The sequence below is a fragment of the Gymnoscopelus braueri genome (genome assembly GCF_963280865.1).
Source record: "Gymnoscopelus braueri genome assembly, chromosome: 14".
Classification (NCBI taxonomy): domain Eukaryota; kingdom Metazoa; phylum Chordata; class Actinopteri; order Myctophiformes; family Myctophidae; genus Gymnoscopelus; species Gymnoscopelus braueri.
The window spans coordinates 13,810,196-13,832,297 of NC_137619.1; the positions used below are offsets into that span (position 1 = coordinate 13,810,196).

Consider the following 22,102-nt stretch of genomic DNA (forward strand, 5'->3'; position numbering starts at 1 on the left):
GAGTCATGATGGTGCAGCCGCGTGTAACATGATAAGTCTCTTTTTTCACAGTAACTGGCTCTACCCTCTCAGGATTAGCCAGTGTGATAGAATGGTGTAAAAACTGGAATATGAATACAATGTTGGATAACAAAAGCTAGGGTAATTTGTCAAACACAATCATGTTATATAAGTCCTCTTGAAAAAGATAGTCCACACACTTCCGTGGCCCAGGTGCAGCTGACAAACAGCAGTATGACAAGAAGAAATAAAGTCTGCACACTGGTAATGCTGCAAAAGAGCTCTACTGTATTTTTATTGCTGTCAACATTTCGATAACTGAGTGATCCAAATCTCTCCTCTCCCCTCCCCTACCTTTCTCTCCTCTCCTCTCCTTGTCTCCTCTCCAGGTCTTTTACCAGAGAGACCTGGCCAAGGTAGCAGCCATATAAAAACACAACCCAAATGACTTCACATTAAAATGCTACACATATACAAAATAAAATCCACAATAAAACGAAAAATTATGATGCCCTTAAAGCTGCACTATGTAACTTTCATCTTCTATCCCGGATTTGAACCTGGTTTCCTACGCAAGTGCAGATTTTTTTCCATTGAGCTAATAGAGCGTACCTCAGGGGATTGCTTAGGCCGGGGATGAATTGAATCGTGTCAGATCCTGTGTCTAGGTGAGACATGACCTTTTACGACGATCTAAATGTCTCAATAGAAGAGCAGGGAGACCAAATACAACCACCCCAATTGTATAAGTTATATTGTATTAACATACTCTATCATACAGATTGGACAAAATTAAATTGTATTCATTAAAACAAAGTTACGTTGTGGAGCTTTACATGCATCAATGGAATTTGCTCTGCTCTGCTCTGCTCTCCAGGTCACCACCAGGCAGCACTGTCCCCAGTAAACAGCATTATTCCCTCTGTGTGTCACCCAGGACATTGTTCAGCATGTCAGACAAGAAGCCAAAGATCCATGTGTTCATGGGAGCCCCCCGTGTCCCCACAGAGCAGGGAGAGGAAGACCCCCCTGGTCCATGGAGGACCATGGAGCTCCGCTGGCATGGAGATGAACTCAGGCCCAGGACAGCACAGAACACAGAGAAAGGTTATCATAGCTGTTTTTTTTATTTCGTTTTGTTTAAAATTTCACTTACCGTAGTTTTTAATAGTTTTAGTGTTCGTTTTTTTAAATGTTTTTTTTTAATAATATGGGGTATAGTCAGGGGCGAGATTCACCAAGAACAACTGAAATTATCAGTGAAATCCTGAAATGAACATTTCTGACAACAGGAGATAGATAGACATTCTTTGATTCTAGTTAGACACACAATACAGTCTCAGTCTCATCATTGTTTTTGTAAAACCTAGTTTTAATTTGTATTTAAAAATCTAAAATGTTTTAGTTTTGTTTTGTTTGTTTTAGTTATTTTTTTCAATTCTAGTTTTAATTATTTTGTTTGAAATACGTATAATAATAACCTCGATGTCCAATGGATTCCAGATAAGGAAGAGCAGTATCCCGCCACCAGCACCACGACTGAGCAACCTGCAGGAAGTTCAATCGGTCAGGAGGAACAATTCATTGCAGCTGATCGGGCGACCCATGTGTTCATGGGGGCCCCTCCTCGTGCCTCTGCCAGCCCAGCCTCATTGTGTGAGGCTGGGGAGCAGGGACAGGAAGGCCCTCCTGGTCCGTGGAGGACCATGCAGCTCTGCTGGCATGGAGGTAAACTCAGACCCAGGACAGCACAGAACACCGAGGCAAACCAATGTACTCACAGAACAACAACAGTCCAGGATGTTCAGCAAGGTTATCATAGTTTTACATTTTTCAATTTGTAGTTTATAGTTTTAATTTCCTTCTTTATGTGAATTGCTGGTTTAGAAAAGTTTTTATGTTTTGTAAAGGCTTAGACAGTTTTAGTTACGTTTTTATTTCGCTTAAAATCCACAGACATTTAGTATTAGTTTGGTAACCGGAATGCTTGCCCCAAAACACACTCGCCCCCATTTTTTCCGCGGACGGCTCGCCCTCAGCGGTTCCTATATTCTTGTATTTGAGGTAAGGTTTACTGAGGTTAAGGTTAGGAATAGAGTAAGTTAAGGGTTCGGCATAGGTTAGGTTTAGGCATAGTTTTACTGAGGTTACGTTTAGGAATAAGTTAAGGGTTCGGCATAGTTTTACTGAGGTTAAGGTAGGAATAAGGTTAGGTTGAGGCATCGTTTTACTGAGGTTAAGTTTAGGAATATGGTTAGGTGTAGGCATAGTTTTACTGAGGTTAAGTTAGGAATATGGTTAGGTGTAGGCATAGTTTTACTGAGGTTAAGTTAGGAATAAGGTTAGGTTTAGGCATAGTTTTACTGAGGTTACGTTTAGGAATAAGGTTAGGTTTAGGCATAGTTTTACTGAGGTTATGTTTAGGAATAAGGTTAGGTTTAGGCATAGTTTTACTAAGGTTACGTTTAGGAATAAGGTTAGGTTTAGGCATAGTTTTACTAAGGTTACGTTTAGGAATACCTGGTGACGACCGTTCCGAGGTCGCCGGATTTGACCCGGGGTGAGCGCGTTTTGGGGTGAACGTTCTTGTAGTTTTACTATTTTATGGTCATATGGAGTATTGGGGCAAAATTCTAAAAGGTCAGAAAGATTATAGTGTAATAAACAAGATACCAAGAAAGTATTATTCACAGGTAACCCCTTTCAACCTGGTATCCCTAGTTTTTAGTCTTTTTTGTTTTGTTTTTTTATTCAGTTAACTCAAATGTTTTTTCAATACTTAATTTCAGTTAAGTATAATAACCTTGATGTCCAATCCATTGCAGATAAGGAAAACCAGCATCCCACCAGCAGCACCATGACCGGCAGGCAACCTGCCGGGAGTGTAATAATAGTTCAGGAGGACGACCATTTAATTACAACTGAGGAGGCGGTTCTTCTGCACGCCAAGAAGGCCGACCAATCGAGGACCGCAGAAGGGGAGGAGGAGCCATGCTCGGAGTCCATTCACGAGTACCTGGACAGCTGCTTCCCTTTGGGACAGCCCGACCCGGAGCCCCCCGGCCCAACGGAACGGAGGGTCAGCCCCTCTCTGTCCATCCAAACAGACTTCCTTTGCTCGTGGACTCACAGTCAGGCCTTGATGTTGAGAGGCAGACACGCCGGCCAATCAGGACACAGCCCTGACAAGACGACCATGACGTCGTCGCGCAAACCTCCAACCGTAGCATGTTCACAGACTCCACCTCAACACTCGCCACAAATCCCACCCAAACAAACCTTTACACCACCTCCACAAACCCCATCCATGACGCCCCAAAAAAACAACTCCTCCACCTCCCCTGAGCTCTATAGTGCCGAGACCTCCACCCCCACCCCCACCTCCACACCTCCATGTCCTGAAACTCCACCTAAACACACCGCCACCACACCTGCATCCGTCTCCTCCAGTACCCCTGAACTCTACAGGTAATGGAAGTCAGTATCAAATTTTTCCGTAAGGGCTCCACACTTGTGGAATAAACTTCCTCTGGAAATTAGACAAGGAAACCTCAGTGTACAGTTTTAAAACTGTTTAAAAAAAACATTTTCATATAATGGATTTTAACTAGAGGTATAGACAGCAATGTTGCTTCCATTGTTAATTTAGTTTTTACTGTCCCTTCTATGTTCTTATTCTTGATTAAACTGCGTAGTGTTTTTGCTTGTTTTTATGTCTATGAAGCAATTTGTCAACTTGTTTTTGAAAAGTGCTATATGAATGAAGTTTATTCTTAATATTACAGTCCAGAAGCCTCCACTCAGTCTCCCAGGAAGCAGGCTAGCTGCCACCCAGGCTCCATGGAGCTCTTCTCCGAGCCCATGATGGCCAGCCTGGTGGTGGAGGCACAAGGGGGTGTGATCCTGGAAGTCACCCCAGACGGGCTGCTCTGCTCCCAGGCCCATGAGGGGCGAGGGCTGCAGCCGGAGAGGGGTGCAGGAGCGGGTATGTCCGGTGGGGAGAAGAGACAGGAGGGGGTGGTGGTGGCGGGAGGAGGTGGCGACGACTCAAGGGTGTTCAGGTTGACTCCTCCATCACCTCCTCGTCCTCGTAAGTGTCTGGCCAAATCACGCTCTCCTCCGTCCAAATCCCCCGATCGCAAGAGAGCTCGGATGTCTCCGAAAGCCAGTGCAACTGAAGGGCGTCCAGAACAACCTGTAGCACCAGTCGTCAGGTATGATTCCATATTTACAGCCTTTTATCACTGCCTCTGTTGTTTCAGAGGCTACTCTGCCATGGAAAGAATATTGTTTATTGTATCATACAGTACTGAATACTGCTTTGGAATTATTTTGTCATGAGAATTGCTAAATTATATTTGTGTAGATATTTATTAAATGCATACTTTATATAGACTATTGGCAGCTTGAATCTAAAACTATATATTGGCTTTCAAAACTAATGGTCAGATTTTATACATATTGGCTTTCAAAACCCATGGTCAGTTTTCCATCTGTATCTTCTTTCTAGGTGTGAAACCTCCTCCCATGCAGGAGCAGCAGTGCAGACTAGCATCATGCTACAAGGTCCTACAACCCTTCTGGTGCGCTGCGTTTCTCCAGGGGTCAGATACTCCGTTCTAGTGGTGGTGGTCCACCCATGTCACCTGAAGGAGGTTCAGGTTGGTGCTCTGTTGTTTGTTTTTACAGAAAATATTATATAGAGTATAGGGGAGATAAGGATACATTTAATAACTTATATTTATGTAACCACTTTTCAACCCCATCTAGGGCATTTCATATAGGCGGAAATTTTGCTATTTGTCGTGAACCAAATGTCCAAAAGCGTTACTTTTCAGGGAAAAAAAAGAACCTGTGTTCCAATAGATCCAATTATTAGTTATTATTTAGTCACAAGCTCTTGTTAATACTTTTCATTCGTTCAATATTTATAAAACCCACAGACACACACAATGGACCCTTCGCTAAGCCCCACCCACTCCACTCTGTGACTGGTGGTGCGAAGTTAGTCACACCCAGGCCTGGCAGCGCCTGGCAAATTTTGCTTCTCACCCATTGACTTTCATGTTAAATGATGGCTTTTCACCTTAAAAATAATCGATCATTTCAGGAGCAAGAGCTTCAAAATCTCTTCTAAATCTAGTCAACAAGGCCTGCAGTAGGCTAGGCACTGGACAAATGTGCATGACATTATTTCAATAAACTAAAAACATGGGAAATGTTAGAGGGAGTAATAGCCATGGATACACGACGGTCGACTGTCACGACCGTCATGGATGAACTTCAACCTGGTTTGCACTTTCTCCATTTATGGCCCGTACATCTACATGAACGTTCATATTTCAAATATAAAGTGCTTATCCCATGGCCACGGATGTTACATTTATGTACGGGCTCTCAAAAGTACCCGTATCATCCGTATTGTTCAATAAAAAGCATTTAAATCTGATCGGTGGCCATTTTCTCCATGCGCTTTCAACAAAGCCACCCTATCGGTTTGTAGGTGTATTGCACTCTGATACATTATGAGAAAATGGCCACTGATCGGATTAAAATACTTTTTATTGAACAATACAGAGTATACGGGTACTTTTGAGAGTCCCGTGCATAATTTCAACATCCGTGGCCATGGGGTAAGCACTTTATATTTGAAATCTGAACGTTTATATAGATGTACGGACTGTAAATGGAGAAAGTGCAAACACCAGGTTAAAGTTGATCCATGACTAACAGGAGTTTTCATGTACCGCAGGGTAAGACTGCCGGAACAGTTAATAAATAGACGAACAAATGAATTAATACACTTTAACGTGCGGAATCCTAAACAGGCAGCGCTGTGATTCTGAATTTTGTTACGATTACAGTGATTAGTAGCCTATTATTGACACCACCTGGGCGAGTGAGTCGTACTCGTATCGTGTAACTTTCCTGAAGAAGCTGTGTATGTGTTCAACAACACAGCCATTCAGCCTTGTAGTTTAAGTGCAGATTTCAGCTTGGGAAAAGCAGCCTCAAACGGGTTTGGGTACGTGGTTCATAGTCACCATTGCGTTATCGTGCTATTCCTATTCTTTCTATTATGTTGCAAATGATTGTGTGTGTGTGCTGGCGCAATAACATTGACAGCTATGGCAGGTGACGAAAGTTTGCCAGACCTATGCCAGGCTAACAACGGTTGCTAAGCTGGCATTGGACAATCGCTTTTGGGGTGGGGTTTAGCGAAGGGTCCATTGTAAAATATTTTGGCTATTTTTGTGGGACAATCTTGAACACCAAAGTAGGGCATTAATTTAACGAAAAAATACATACAAACATCCATTGAAATATGGAGATAATGTACGAGGATTCTGCCCAACAACGATGAGTGATTGATTGATTGATTGATTGATTGATTGATTGAAGGTGAAAAGGGGGGTGCTGGCAGGGACTAGCATTCCCCTGGCGTCCATCGTTGTGACAGACCAATCAGGCGTTGAGATGAAGGTGGTGCTATGGCGACAGGCAGCGTTCTGGGCTCTGACCGTCTATCCTGGAGATGTACTGCTCATCACAGGTAATCTGTCCCTGGAATCCTAACCTTTCATCTTAACCCATTAAGACCTGAGGCCGATTCTACTAATGCCTTCTAAATTAGTAGTTCTCAAACTTTTTCGTGCCATGGTCCCCCAAAATTATATTTATTTGGCCGCGGACCACCATCCGAAAATGCTTTGTGCCATGGACCCCCAGAAGAGAAGATTTGTTAAAAAAATATATAATTGTCAAACACTTTCAAGATTTTTCAAAAATGTTAAAAAATTGTAGATGTACAAGCTCGCAGCGTGGGATGAAGTGCATTCTGTGAGCTTGTAGATCTGCTATTTTTGAAAAACACTCTTTTCTGAAAAAACGTTTGTTGCCATAGGCTATATATATATATATATATATATATATATATAGCTAAAATCTAAAATAACAGATGCTTTCCCGGGTTTTAATGGGTTAAACCAGTGGTTCTCAACCTATAGGCCGTGCGGGTATTGCAAGTGGGCCCCCAAATAATTGGCAAAACAGTAACATTTTAATGACAATGTAAATAATGTTAAAAAATATATATTTTATAAAACATTTGAATTGAGTTTTCAGTGTTATACCAATAAGTAGGAACTTAACGTTAACTGGTACGGAACACAATCAATTGATTGATCATTGAAGTGAAGATGCTCTGAAAATGCACACCCACCTGACCACTTAACACGGCAGCAGAAACCACAATCTAGCTCTAACTAAATGTAACCCTGCTCTAACCCTAACACCCCTTCATCCTGACCTCTATGTTGGTATGACATGTGTGTGTTGCTGTTCAGGAGTGGAGGTGAACAGGGATAAATGGAGAGGAGAGACCGTCCTTCAAACTACCTTCACCAGCAGACTGTTGAACCTGGGACAGATCACTGCCACCTCATCACCACCAGGTGACACTGTTGTCAATGTTATTATGCTGTAAGCTGTTGTTTTGACTTATTTGGAAGAGAGAGAGAGACAGACAGACAGACAGACACTAATTAGATTAATTAATTACCAGCTTGTTATGATTGTGTGTCTGTGTGTCTGTGTGTCTGTCTGTCTGTCTGTCTGTCTGTCTGTCTGTCTGTCTGTCTGTCTGTCTCCAGTCCCCCAGAATATAAACGGTCGTACCCTGCGATCTCTGTGTGTGTTTGTACGTGAGCGACGCCCCCTCCTGGCGGCTCTGCCCCCCCACGCCCGACAGAACCCGGGTCAGAGCCTCCCCTACGCCCGACAGAACCCGGGTCAGAGCCTCCCCTATGCCCGACAGAACCCGGGGCAGAGCCTCCCCTACGCCCGCCTGCGCTTCCTCAGAGCCAACACTCTGGTCCATGCCCTGCTCCGAGTCTCTCACACACACAACATCACAGGTACTGCAGCGTGTGTGTGTGTGTGTGTGTGTGTGTGTGTGTGTGTGTGTGTGTGTGTGTGTGTGTGTGTGTGTGTGTGTGTGTGTGTGTGTGTGTGTGTGTGTGTGTGTGTGTGTGTGTGTGTGTGTGTGTGTGTGTGTCTTAATTGTGACTCATGTTTGGCTGCAGCAATTGATTCTTCTTCTCCCCAATTTCTCCCCAATTTAGTCATTATGCCAATTTATGCCTCCCCACACACATTTGTGTGTTGTCACTGCTGTTGTATCCTTAGTGGCTCATATCATATCTTATCTGTGTGTGTGTGTGTGTGTGTGTGTGTGTGTGTGTGTGTGTGTGTGTGTGTGTGTGTGTGTGTGTGTGTGTGTGTGTGTGTGTGTGTGTGTGTGTGTGTGTGTGTGTGTGTGTGTGTGTGTGTGTGTGTGTGTGTGTGTGTGTGTGCGTGCGTGCGTGCGCGTGCGTGCGTGCGCCTGCGTGCGTGTGTCTTCCAGCATGGCAGAGTGCAGCAGAGGGTTGGTGGCGTTCTGCAGGGCTACAGAAGGCTGTGCTGACCGTAGAGCAGGCAGATGGCCAGCAGGGGTCAGTAGTGCTGTGGGGAGCTGCTCTAGACTGGCTACCATGCATTAACAGGAATAAAGGTACCAGTGATGCAAGAACTATTTAAGTACGTTTAACTTAATGCACAATGACAGAGGTTTGGGTTGTATATATAATTGGGTTGGGATCCGGAACCGGATCCAACGTAGAGGAACCATAATCGGTTCCATCACATTTGGAACAGTTTTATCACACTGTCAGAGCTGGTATGGTTGTGGACTTTATGTCTGCTATACAATTACAATACCGGTGGTTCTCAAACGTTTTATTTCAAGGGCCACCATAACTCTGAGAGCATACAAATGGAACCAAATGGACCCGTAAGGTCCATTTGGTTCCATTTGTATGCTGGAAAGTTTCGGGTTATGGAAGGTTCTGGGTCTCCCTTCATAGTCTAAAATAGCCATTATTTAGGGTGGTGGTCCCTAGCTGTTTCACAATCAGTTGAAACCCCCTGACACACAAGGTGCTGAAGTTTGGAATGTACCTGCTCCTCCCAATGTTTCAGACGCCGTGTGGGACTTCCGTGTGCTCCTGGTGAGGGACGGTTCGACCTCTGACCTCCCCGAACTCCACTCCACCCCCTGGGGCTCCGTGCGGCCCCTGGCCCCAAGCGACAGCCGGGCCCGGGACTTCCTCAGAACCAGCAGCAGCACCAGTATAGAGCTGGACCTGCAAACACTGCTGTCCCAGAAATACACCGGTGTGTGTGTGTGTGTGTGTGTGTGTGTGTGTGTATGTGTGTGTGTGTGTGCTGTGTTTGACAAGTATGCCAACGTTATTGTATGTAACAATGTTCTGCCTTATTTGCACTTTGTAACTGGCTGTTTTCCCATTATCTGACAGTGTTTGTGTCCTTTTGTACAAGGCATTCTTTTACTTCTGTTTATGTGGACATAAATAAATATTGTGTGTGTGTGTGTGTGTGTGTGTGTGTGTGTGTGTGTGTGTGTGTGTGTGTGTGTGTTTCATCCCTGCTGACCGCCAGAGGCGGTGCTTAAAGCACTGAATATTCCCAAATATTCAGTGCTTTAAGCACCGCCTCTGGCGGTCAATTGAGATTCATAGAACCATAGTTACATACGTAACTTTTGATTTAACAACACAATAACAACAACATCCTTGTCTTCTTCACAAGGTGATGTGGAGTTGAGAGTTCAAATCATGGCGCTGCAGTTCCAGGGGAGCCCTTCCCAGAATGCACCGCTGCAAGCCCTGGACAGCGGCACGTCCCTGGAGCAGATCGCCGAGACGCTGAACGGCGACGTGACTTACACGGGCTGCGGCCGATGTGCCGTTGAGCTGGACACCGACACCAACGGAATCTACTGTCCCTGCTACCCGTGTCTGCCTCACACCACTGTGCGCCGCTACTTTAGGTAACATATTTTTAGCTTTTTGTCTCCCCATGGCCAAAGGCATGGCCGAGACTATGTTTTGCACCCTGTCCGTCCGTCCGTCCGTCCATCCGTCCATCCGTCTGCGTGTCCATTTAGGGGCGGCCATAGCTGAGTGGTTAGTGAGCCCACCTAGGGAGCCAGAGGCCCTGGTTGCCCCAGGTACGACTCCAGGCCAGTCGCTGTCCCTGAGCAAGACTCTTAACCCCTAATTGCTCACAGGCCCTCATTGGAAACAAGACCGCAAGGACTTTCATGAACGGACCTGTTAAAGGAATTATCCTATCCTTAAAGTTGTACAATGCAGATTCACAAATAACGATTTTTAGCAACCTCTGCTGGTCACTACCGTCACTGCATACAATTTCCGTAGTCCTCGATTACCCAGAATTCCATTTGTTTTCACCGGAAGCCGGAAGCGTTTCAAAAAGCGATCTTTTAATTGTTTTATACTATCTGCGGATCGTTTCTCTTAGCCAGTGGAGCATTAGTTACCATGAGCTGTGCTTTCTTTTTCTGTTCTTTTTCGATCTTCCAATCCTACATTCTCTTAAAATCAGCGTGAGGTTCCTTTTTGTTATTAGCGTGGTAGTTCCTGGCCAAACAGGAAACCGTTGCGGTAGTTCCGTTTTCTGGCCAGATGACGTCATTTTCCCGGGAAAGTCCCCCCCGACAGCGTTCAATACAAAATATATAAATAAAAGGCTTCCGGGGGTGAAATTCATGGAGTGGGTGTTGTGAAACTTTTGCCACTCACAAAAGATATACAATTTAACTTTAGTTTTGTTGAAAACGTTACCTAGTATTACTTTAAGTAAAAAGCATCAATCCATCCGTCTGTGAACAGCTAATCTCCGGCACCGTCGGCTTGATCGCAGCGAAACTGTGCACACACACTCCCTGGATGTCAGAGCAGAACCTCTGCCCCACATTTTTCACATGGGTCTGTTATAGCACCACCAGGAGGCCGATTTCGTCTGACAGTACTCCATTTTCCAATAATACTTCCATCCTGATTGGAGTGCTCCGTTTTGAACCAAATGCCTCAAATCATGAACACAGTGTGCAATTTCCGTGAAATTTTGCAAATCAGTCTCATGGTGGCACTATAACAGGCCGATTCGTGTTTTTACCTATAACTGCACCGATCTGTGTAAAACTTTATATGCGCACTCACTAGAGGCCAAGGAAAAACATTTGCCCTGCATTTGTCACATCTGCCTTTTATATCGCCACCAAGGCCGACTTTTTAAAACATATTTTTTGTATTACTCCTTCTGATTTTATCAAAATTTCACGCAAATCGGTACACATGATCTCTATAGTCATGTGATCAAGACGGATCTGTTTGTTTATTTCATCCTGATTAACGAATTCCCAACATTTCTGGCCCACAATAACCTACCTGACCTGGCGGAGAAGGGAGAACTGTGCTCCGAGGAATACCATTTGTAGTTACAACTTTTATTCCTCCCCAATTTAGTCGTTATGCCAATTAATTCCACCCCCACACACATTTCGTCGCTGTCGGTCAGAAACCTCTCATCTCCATATTTTAACTATTTGTGTTTTTTCGTAAATGAATGCCTTACCACTACAGCGTCACACAAAAGCATCACAAGTAGCAGATGTACAAGCTCGAAACACGCCTCGAAGCGCCTATTTGAACTATTTAAAAAAAAAAAATCTAAATAGTAAAAAATACCAAAAAGGTTTAGGCATAAGGGGTAAGGGAAGATAAGGCCTGTAGTTCCATGCTATATATAGCATTCGGAGATTGTAGAATAGTTGTCTGGCTATGCGAGACTACTGACGCCTAACATACATCCTTTTAAGCCGTATTTAGACTTCCGTGTATGTAGGGCTGTGACTATCCTTTGTTAAATTTCTTAGCGATTATTCAATTGATAATGTTTTTCAGTGATCGAATAATCATGGCATTTTTTTTTACAAATCGATGAAAAAAAAAGAATAGATTTTCTTTTTTATAATGGACTACATTGATTAGTCTGATTAAGTCTCTATTTTATACTGGTCGTACAATGGTGTAGTACAACATTAATCGATGCCTCACTATACATCAATCTTGTGGTGCCTTTCAACTGCATTGATTTTAATTGATTATAATAGATGATTTTTGGGCCAAAAATACATTACATTACATTACATTACATTACATTACATTACATTACAGTCATTTAGCAGACGCTTTTATCCAAAGCGACTTACAATAAGTGTATTCAACATAGGTAGGGAACGAAAACTACTAATCACCAGAAGTCTTTAGTGCATTATCTGCAAAAACAAGCAACCAAGAGTATACCTAGCGCTAAGGTAAAAGTGCAATATATCAGCTACCTATTTCCTTAAACAGATGAGACAAAATAGCTAAATCAAATGAGCATGAGCTAAAACAAATAAGTGAATCGACTAAACAAGATCCAATAAACAATCCAATAATCCAATAAACAATACAGCAATAGAAAACAAGCGTTCGTACAACTAGTTAACAACAAGTAGGTCAGGCAGAGAGGAAGGGTAGTGTTTCCTGAAGAGGTGAGTTTTCAGCCTGCGGCGAAATATGGGCAGTGACTCTGCTGTCCTAACATCAGTGGGAAGTTCATTCCACCACTGTGGGGCCAGAACAGAAAAGAGTCGTGACCGTGTGGATCGGCCAGAAGGACCCTTGAGTGACGAGGCAATCAGTCGCCCCGAGGTGGCAGACCGAAGTGGTCGGGCAGGGGTGTAGGCATCGACCATAGCCCGGAGGTAGGAAGGAGCTGTTCCTTTCACTGCCCTATAGGCTAGCACCAGGGTTTTGAACTGGATGCGAGCCGCTACGGGGAGCCAGTGTAGAGAGCGGAGAAGGATGGTTGTGTGGGAGAACTTGGGGCGGTTGAACACCAGACGAGCCGCAGCTTTCTGAACAAGCTCCAGGGGTTTGATGGCAGATGCCGGAGCACCAGCAAGGAGGGAGTTGCAGTAGTCCAGGCGGGAGATGACGAGAGCCTGGATGAGCACCTGGGCTGCCTTCTCCGTACAATTGAATGAAATGTGTCTCCTCTTGAGGATAAATGTGCGACAGCTTGTAGTTGGTTTTATCCAATCACATTTGTCTTTTTGTGTATTCAAATCTATTAATCGTAAAAAAAAAATTAAAAAAAAATTAACCTTTTAGAAAGTATAAAATAGGGCTTAAGTTGTCTCAATAGCAACAGTATGGCGGTTGACACCTTTACTGATGTGGCTCACATCACTAAAGGTCATCCATACAGTAAAGGTCAGTGAAGGTCATCCACACTTCACCCCAGGCCGACTTTGAAACGAAAACTTTCCTTTTCACCGGTAAGATGCAACCATGAAAGTAAAATCCACACTGTGTATTCAAAGAGGGGGTATTTTAACTTAGGGTTGAGTTTACACCAAGGGACTGTACCACTGAGAAATTATGTTTCAGTCTAATGCCTAATGTGTACATTTAACCCTCAGTGTGCCCAGGGAAGGGGTTTTACTGAACATTTTTGAACCATCTGCTTTTCTGTACCACAATTTTAACACCTGACAAGCTGCAATTGTATTTGTAGTTATATATCTCTACATTTACAGTCATACAGTTTAACTTTTTCAACAAAATCTTTAGACAATGAAAACAGTTTTTACAATTATCATTACCGGTACCGTTATTAGAGAAAGTAGGAAAGATGAAAGGGAGATGGTGTAGGAGAGACAGACATTAGGGAAAACTGAGAGGTAGACAGTGTAGGAGAAACAGACAGACATTAGGGAAAGCTGAGAAGGAGACAGTGTAGGAGAGTCAGACAGTAAATAACAAAGCTGAGAGGTAGACAGTGTAGGAGAGACAGACATACAGTAGGACAGCTGAGAGAGAGAGAGAGAGAGATAGAGAGAGACAGACAGACAGTAGGAAAGGTGAGAGGGAGACAGTGGAAGTTTAACCACGACACCACTGATATCCACCGACATTCAAATTCGTGTGTGTGTGTGTGTGTGTGTGTGTGTGTGTGTGTGTGTGTGTGTGTGTGTGTGTGTGTGTGTGTGTGTGTGTGTGTGTGTGTGTGTGTGTGTGTGTGTGTGTGTGTGTGTGTGTGTGTGTGTGGTGTGTGTGTGTGTGTGTCAGGCCTGCAGTGTTAACGGTCAGGGAGGCAGACAGTCAGCTGTGTGTTCAGGTTCCAGCCATTCAGCTGCAGAAGATGCTGCTGAACACTCCGCCTGACAAACTGCACAAGACTGTTGGTAAGAAAGACACAAACCTCACAGTCCATCCATTCACCTCTTCATGTAACTCTGAGAGCGTACAAATGGATCCGGGTCCATTTGGTTCCTCAGAGTTACAAATGGATCAATTAAGAAATACTTTTAAAATAATAATAGTACATACATACAATTTATATAGCACTTTTCTAAATACTCAAAGTCACTTAGGAAAACTGAAAAAAATAAGAACAGCTTTATTAGGGGAAAAATCAAGTTAAAAAAGTTACAAACTAAGAGCACAAAAATGTTTAAAAAAATAGAAGGTAGAAAAGGGGGATTTGGATTAGGCAGGGAATGCGAGTCTGAAAAGGTGGGTTTTGAGTGTGGTTTTAAACGTGGCAAGGGTGGGGTAGCTTTGATGTGAGCTGAGAGTGAGTTCCATGAGGTGGGTCAGTCTATGGGATCAATGGGCTCTACACATGCAGCAGTATGTGTTTCGTCGTGCAGCACGTGTCAGAGGGGACTAAACCCCAGCGCGATATAACTATGAGAGTGACGACTCTAACGTTGACTCTCATTGTAAGAATGGAATTCGGAAGTTCTCTTTCTATCTCAATGAGGAAGTTCCAATGTTTGGAACTACAGGAGACAACATCCAGCTTTGCGGCGAGATCAGAGCGTGACGCAACTCTCTCTCTCTATATCGCTGCCTAAACCTATACCTCAAAACCACGCCCGCGTGGGCAAAACACTGGGAAAAGAGAGTCTGTGAGTCAACGAGAGAGTGGCAGTGCTGAGGAGGTTATGAGAATCACACAGGTGAATGAAATCATGATTCATAATTATTCACAAGGGCTTGCTGATGTAATCACGCAGTATGTTTGCGTTTGGCAGGAAGTAATTAAGATTTTTAGGGACTTTTGACATAAAAAATACCAAAGTCTCCCCGTACCCGCAGCTCTTTTGTAAACAGAGAAAATACATGTTCAGCTCAGGATACCAATTCATCCAATCAAGAGAGAGAACCCGATAAAGATAATGTGTTAGCTTCAATATTATAGTGTTTCAGGTCCAATTTTGTCCGCTTGTATTTTTTTGTTTCATCACTTCTAATTTCACGTTCATCCGGTATCCTGTATGAGTTCTCTCTCCTGATTGGATCACAATGGTATCCCGACCCTCTTTATTAAATAGCTGGAGAGACGGGGAGACCCCAGTTACTGAACAAACATTTTATAACAATGATAAAAATCATGGCTGATGGAAAAGGTTCCAGTTTGATGCAGGGAGCATTTTCTTTTGTGAGGGTGTTTTTTATTTTTTTAATGTTTTTTTTAATGTTTTTTTGTCATGAAAATTGTTCATTTAATGCGCTTAGTTGTATTTGTAACTATACTTTATTGTTATCCTCGATTGTTTTAACCCATACGGTTGGCGTTGTGTATGGTTAATATTTTCTAATAAAAACAAAATAAAGTGTTTATGATGCTGTTTCTCCTCTTTTAACCCCCAACACACACACACACACACACACACACACACACACACACACACACACACACACACACACACACACACACACACACACACACACACACACACACACACACACACACACACACACAGCTCCGGGGTCAGAGGTCAGACACATCCAGCTGGTATCAGAGAGGGTCCTGGCCCTCCTGTCGCCGACCAGACGGAACTTCCTCCTCACCGTACGCAGTCACTTCCTGTGCGACGAGAACAGCGTCCCCATGGCCCAGGACTTCCTGCTGCTGGACTTTAGTTCCCAGGAGAGATGAGATGAGATGACGTAATGGGGCTGAGACGTCTTGCTGGCAGGTGGAATCGTTCAGCCACAAGCTCTTGTTAATATTTTTTGTTGGTTCAATATCTATAAAACCCACAGAGACACTTAACCACTTTAACCCATTAAAGCGCGAAAGCATCTGTGTCATTTTAGATTTTCGCGTTGGCTATTCAAAAATAGCAGATATACAAGCTCACAGCGCGTCACTTTGTGCCACGTCGGGAGTTTGTATATCTGCTATTTTTGAACATTTTTGAAAAGATCTTGAAAGTGTGAGAACTACTGATTTAGAAGGCATTTGTAGAATCGGCCTCAAGGCTTATGGGTGACCTGGAAAGCCTATAGACCCCTTAACAGACAACGTCACACTGATAAGAACCAGTATGCGCGCGCAGGCCGGCACCAAATGAAACCCATTCTGTCAGGTCTTGCTACGACGCGCGTCACTAGCCAACACACAAGAGGAGGTTGAATGAACTGAAACCAGCGCACCATGAAACAATATGTTGGGAATTGATTGCATGAAACAATCACCTGTGCGTCCAGTCTCAATGTTAAACAGATAATTGGTCTATACGTTGTTATACCTTTAAAACCGGGAAAGCATCTGTTCTGACATACAGGTTGGACCTATCAGGGACAAGTGTTTTTGCAGTTTTATAATACAAGCAGCATTAAATGTATTTTGCCTTCTGTGCTTACTGCTTACAAGGGAAATGTTTGCACTGAGTTTTGTACAATACCAATAAAAGTTGTAGTTGTATGTATCAGCCTCTTTCTTGAGTTCTGATCATTAACATCCAAGAAGAAAGAAGAAAATCTAACCTGGTTTGAAAAAAGTTTTTTTCAAACGTTTCCAAAAATGTACATTTTCTATAGTTCTCATCAAGTTAGTGAGAGCTGGTCTAAATAAAACAAGTTTCTCACTGTGAAAAGGTTCCACTGGGCAAGTGACATCTCTCTTCCAAAATGTCCAGTTATTGCAGTTAATAAAACAAAACCCCACCTTCAAACCTGCATATAGGCTATGTGATGATTTCAGACTACAGTTTGTCGTATATGCACATCTCAATGCTTGCTTTAAGTATACAATATAGCCTAATTATAATTATATAACTCAATATTCAATATACACTCATCTAGAGCTGATGTAACCTGATTCCACAGCTAACTTTATTCCAGGTAATATTGGGCTATAATATATAAACATTGTGTCACCATAATTCTGAAATGAATAGGGAACATTCCATCCCTTTCCATTGTATATGTTTTATTTCATTGTTGTCATTTATTGTACAGTATGTTAAAGTTTAGTTTCCAGAGTGGGTTTGCTTGTTTCAGTTTAGTTTTTATTGTGTAAAAATGTTTAGTTTCGGTATTAGTTTTGAGGAGTTTTTTGTTTTCTTTTCATTTATTTGTTCATCATTATTATAATCTGGGGCATTCGTCTGAATAATAGTATGATAATACAATCGCACTTTATGAATCATGTAGTCCCGGTCTCCATAAACTTTTTTTTTTTTCAAAACCTTTTCATGTGAAGGATTCCCAAATTAATAGATACTGCATTTGGCCGCGGACCACCATCTGAAAATATTTTGTGCCAGGGACCCCCAGAAAAAAACATTTGTTGAAAAAAATAATATATATATTTTGTGCCAGGGACTTTTTTTTCGATGTGACACGCTGTGAGCTTGTAGATCTGCAATTTTTTAATAGTCAAAGTATAAAATATGGTTAAAGTGGTTCAAATAATTGTGATGCCGTTAACTAATTTAGCTGGGGACCCTCTGGTACCCCCCTTGAACCCCCCCCATGCTTGTTGAGTTGACAAACCAAAATATTATAAGTAAAGAAGACATGTTCTGTACATTTGTTTGATTTTAATTTAATATTTTTTAATTAAATTTTATTTTTTCTAAAGTTATTAATTTTTTATTTCAGTGGGTTAGTTTTAATTGTATTGAACTACTATAATAACCACAGACTATATCATCATATTAACCTTGACTGGGCGCTAACCCCCAACAAATCCTCATTCAAGGCAAAAGTCTACCTTAAGCACTGTAAGCGGAATTCCCCTGTACAGAGCGGGGCTTTCCACACACACACATAGACACACGCACGCACGCACGCACACACACACACACACACACACACACACACACCGATAACCATAACACTGTACACTGTGCTCTGATCAGCAACAACAAACACACACATTATTGTCCACATCATGCTTCTATAAGGTAAATTATTGATTTAGAGTTACTTATTTGCTCTGCTGTTCTGCTGTTTGTAAGGACACATTCATTCAGGCTATTGATCGCGAAAGTGTTGTAGTGAGACGTTTGTTAAAACAATTTATAGCAACGAAAGAGATGCATCGTTGCCTTTTGAACAAATAATTATCCAATAGATCGAAGAGAACATTGTATTGATAAAACAAAGTAGGCCTATAATAGTGATGATCACCTCAACAATGTCCTTTTAAAAGTAAAAGCTGTGGTTAGCTTTGCTACGATCGATGCAACGTCCTATTGCATCGTATTATTAGTGCAAAGTTGTGCAATATCCTAATGCAGTGTGACATTATAGTTAAACAATAGTGTTGTAGTTGTGCAATAGCTTATTCTTGTAGTGTAACGTTATAGGCGTTAGCGTTATAACAATATTGCATAACTTTTTATTTTTTTACCTTTTGCTCTCTTTATTCCAATTAGTAGGCCTATGCATTCTATGCAAGAATGGGATATCTTTTTTAATTTTTTTAATCAGTCATTAATTTTGTTTAATATTGTAGCCTATTAAATGAGTTTTCCCCCTGATTTAGCAACTGTAGAAGAGAAACAGGACATTTTGGGTTACTCTGATTTCAGATTCAAGATAATTATATACAATATGTAATGGGCTGGGCTATAAATATTCTATCAATAGTGATATGAGATTATAGATATCGCCTTGGATTTTGGATATTGTAATATTGTTAAGTGATAAGTGTCTTTCCTGGTTTTAATTACATAACCTACTTTAAGCTTTACAAAAATATTCCAAAATAGCTAAAATAGCCAATCTACAAGTTCACTATGTGATGCATTGTGATTTATCAATCAATAATATTAATAATGCCGATAAATGTAATAATGTAGTCGTAGAATGGTAAAGTTAGTGAGTAGTATAGGCCTAATGACTGACTTATGACTTACTACTTACTGTATGTGTCTGAAGTTTGATTGTTTGTTACAGGGCTGGGCCATATGACGTAATCTTTTGCCTCGATAACGATTAATGTACGATTTCACTATTTCTGTACACCATTAAGTATAATACAGGGCCTAAGTGGTTAATCAGACTAATCGGTTTTGTCGATTATAAAAAAAACTACTGTAATTATTTTGTGTTGATTCAGTGATATAAGAAATTAAAGTGGCACTATGTAACTCTTTTTTTATAAAAACATTTTTATTTTGTGCAATCTGTATGGTAGAGTATATTAATACATTATAAGTGTCAAAATAAGTGTCAGGATCTGACACGAATTTTGACCTGATGGTCAAGATTCAATGTATCCCCTGAAAGCAGGCAGGCTCTAATAGCTCAATGGTAAAACATGTCAGCACTTGCGGAGGAAACGGTGTTCATATCTGGGGTAGCAGAGGAGAGTTACATAGTGCAGCTTTAAAAGAAAATATATGAAAACCCTGCTTCTCGATTAACCTACAAGAGCACAATTATAGCTGCACTATGTAACTTTCCTCTTCTGCCCCGGATTTTAAATTGAATCTTGACTGTCGGGACAAAATTTGTGTCAGATCCTGTGTCTAGGTGAGACATGACCTTTGACACGATCTAAATGTCTCAATAGAAGAGCAGGGAGACCAAACATACTCTTGTATTAACATACTCTACTATACAGATTGGCCAATATTACATTTAATTCATTTAAAAAAGTACATTGTGCCGCTTTAAGTTGGTTATTGGTTCAAAATTTTGGTTTTGATATATTTTGGGTAAAATGCACATAACCCTCGTTTGTTAGCAGTGTATTAAATGCTGTGTGTTTGGACTGAGGGCTGATTGGAGCATGTGATGCTTTGGCACTATAGTGGCTTGTTTATACGGCAAAGGGGAAATCAAGGATTGTCCCCAAATGATCATCAACAGACTGGAAATTCCCATGTGTCTGTTTCTATATACAGATAGATAATAACTACACCAGGCACACGCACACAGGCTTACCAACCACACACACACACACACACACACACACACACACACACACACACACACACACACACACACACACACACACACACACACACACACACACACACACACACACACACACACACACATGCGCATGCATTTACCAATTACGTACACACATGCAGAGAGACTTAAAGATAGACTGACACACATGCACACATATACATGCACACACGTCATTCTGGTTGGACATCCCCAGGGAGAAAAAAAAACACCTGCTGCGACTTGAAACATTTTTTCCTTATGTTGCAGGAAGCTGAGACTGCTTTGTCATCATCATCATCATCATCATCATCATCACCTATGGTCGACAGACCATCATGGCTGGAGCTCTAAGGTACCACAATTACTCTTTATACCTCCCCCAAGTCATTTAACCCCCCTATAGACTTAAATGCGTCACGTATGGTGTATGTGGGTGCGTGCGTTCGTGCGTGCGTGCATGCGTGCGTGCGTGCGTGCGTGTTTGCATGTGAGTGCGTGCGTGTGCGTCAATGTCCCTGCGCTGTTTCCACAGAATGTTTGTTTAGGGATTTTATTGGGGTCTAATTAAGACCTGGGATGTCAGGTGAACAAGATTAAAAGCAGCCGGTAGAACAGATCGTTGTTGTCGGGCAGAAACCTCTTATCTCCATGTTCTAACTTTTCGTAAATTAACGCCCTACTGGATCATACTTCAGCGTCACACAAAAGCATCAAAAGTAGCAGATCTGCAAGCGACGCGTTTTGAGCTTGTCGATCTGCTACATTTGATGCTTTTATGTGACGCTCTAGTATGATCAAGTAGGGCGTTAATTTATGAATAAACACAAAAAGTATGGAGATCAGTGGTTTTTGCCCGACAGCAACGTCATGTTGAATTTGTTGGAATTTTGTATCAGAAGAACTTTTAATCTCACTGTGTTGAAGGACATATAGGAGAAACAGCTGTATTGACCCTCCTCCACACAGTCACACACTCATTCACACCTCTGAGGGCGGCCAGGAGAGCAAAGCAACTCCGCTTGATGCTGCCTTGCTCAGAGGCAAGACAGACCTGCCGATCAGAATATTGTACTGACCTATGGTTTCCGAATCCGAATAGGAATTACATCACTTTATTCATGTTCTCTCATGACCTATCATGACGTATCTCTACATTTTAAATGCCCCCAGTGTGTGTATTACAATGAAAACATCTGATCCCTTTCACGTGATGTCACAACAAGTCAAGTGCAGAATGAGTGCTTTACTTCAAGTCAAGCATTCATTGTGAACTTTAAGCACTTCAACTTTAGTTTTTTTTATTTATTCTGTGGTGAAAATTAGGCAAAAGACAACAGATCTACAAGCTTGTACTAGCGGACCTAGTATAGAGCCCTGGACCTCCCGGGTCAACAAAGTATAGAGGGTATAAGTGGTTAAATATGGAAGTGTGCAATTGATTGATTGATTGATTGATTGATTGATTGATTGATTGATTGATTGATTGAACACTTTCTTAGTCCGAAATGTAAACAGCACAAGGTAGGCCTACAGTCAGACATAAAGGTTTAAATGATAACACAAAAAAGTCCTGGGGACTTGTTTCCATTGTGGTCCTATGTATTCAATTAATCAACATAGCATAAATATAACACAATAACACATGTCATCTATACAAAACATTATTATGTACATTATTATGTATTATGTATGTTGTCTCCTGATACATGGATTTTCAGGCCTGTTTTAAACAAGCCAAACAGAAGTTGAATACTTTAACTGTGGTCCAAGGTTTGATTGATTGATTCAATACTTTATAAGCAGTTTGCAGAAAAAAGCACAGGAAAGTACAGTTCAATACAAGGTCAGCTAAGAGGATTTAAAACCCAAGAAAGCCTATGGCTTGTTTCCATTGGGGTCCATTTGGGGTTGATGCCAAC

General features: G+C 41.9%; 2 protein-coding genes across 6 annotated transcripts in view; both read left to right on the forward strand.

Moving 5' to 3' along the window:
- The first annotated feature begins 942 nt into the window (after positions 1 to 942).
- On the forward strand, positions 943 to 16,669 carry shld2 (shieldin complex subunit 2). Of its 3 annotated transcripts, none has more exons than XM_080450196.1 (13): positions 943 to 1,107; positions 1,504 to 1,812; positions 2,826 to 3,468; positions 3,786 to 4,214; positions 4,511 to 4,661; positions 6,403 to 6,553; positions 7,347 to 7,454; positions 7,653 to 7,916; positions 8,405 to 8,551; positions 9,019 to 9,213; positions 9,649 to 9,889; positions 14,046 to 14,161; positions 15,749 to 16,669. In XM_080450196.1, exons 1-13 carry the CDS (start codon positions 951 to 953, stop codon positions 15,922 to 15,924), a joined length of 3,087 nt encoding a protein of 1,028 aa, XP_080306322.1. In that variant the 5' UTR covers positions 943 to 950; the 3' UTR covers positions 15,925 to 16,669. The 3 variants fall into 3 exon arrangements, with proteins under 3 accessions (XP_080306322.1, XP_080306323.1, XP_080306324.1); XM_080450197.1 differs by having other exon boundaries at positions 1,504 to 1,728; XM_080450198.1 differs by lacking the exon at positions 1,504 to 1,812.
- Positions 16,670 to 18,056: 1,387 nt separating this feature from the next.
- nfkb2 (nuclear factor of kappa light polypeptide gene enhancer in B-cells 2 (p49/p100)) overlaps positions 18,057 to 22,102 on the forward strand; it is a 43,008-nt gene continuing 38,962 nt past the window's right edge. For all 3 annotated transcript variants that reach the window (XM_080450199.1, XM_080450200.1, XM_080450201.1), the window contains exons 1-2: positions 18,057 to 18,181; positions 20,451 to 20,535. In XM_080450199.1, coding sequence (XP_080306325.1) covers positions 20,519 to 20,535 — 17 coding nt within the window. In that variant the 5' untranslated portion in view covers positions 18,057 to 18,181; positions 20,451 to 20,518. The remainder of the gene's footprint in view (positions 18,182 to 20,450; positions 20,536 to 22,102) is intronic.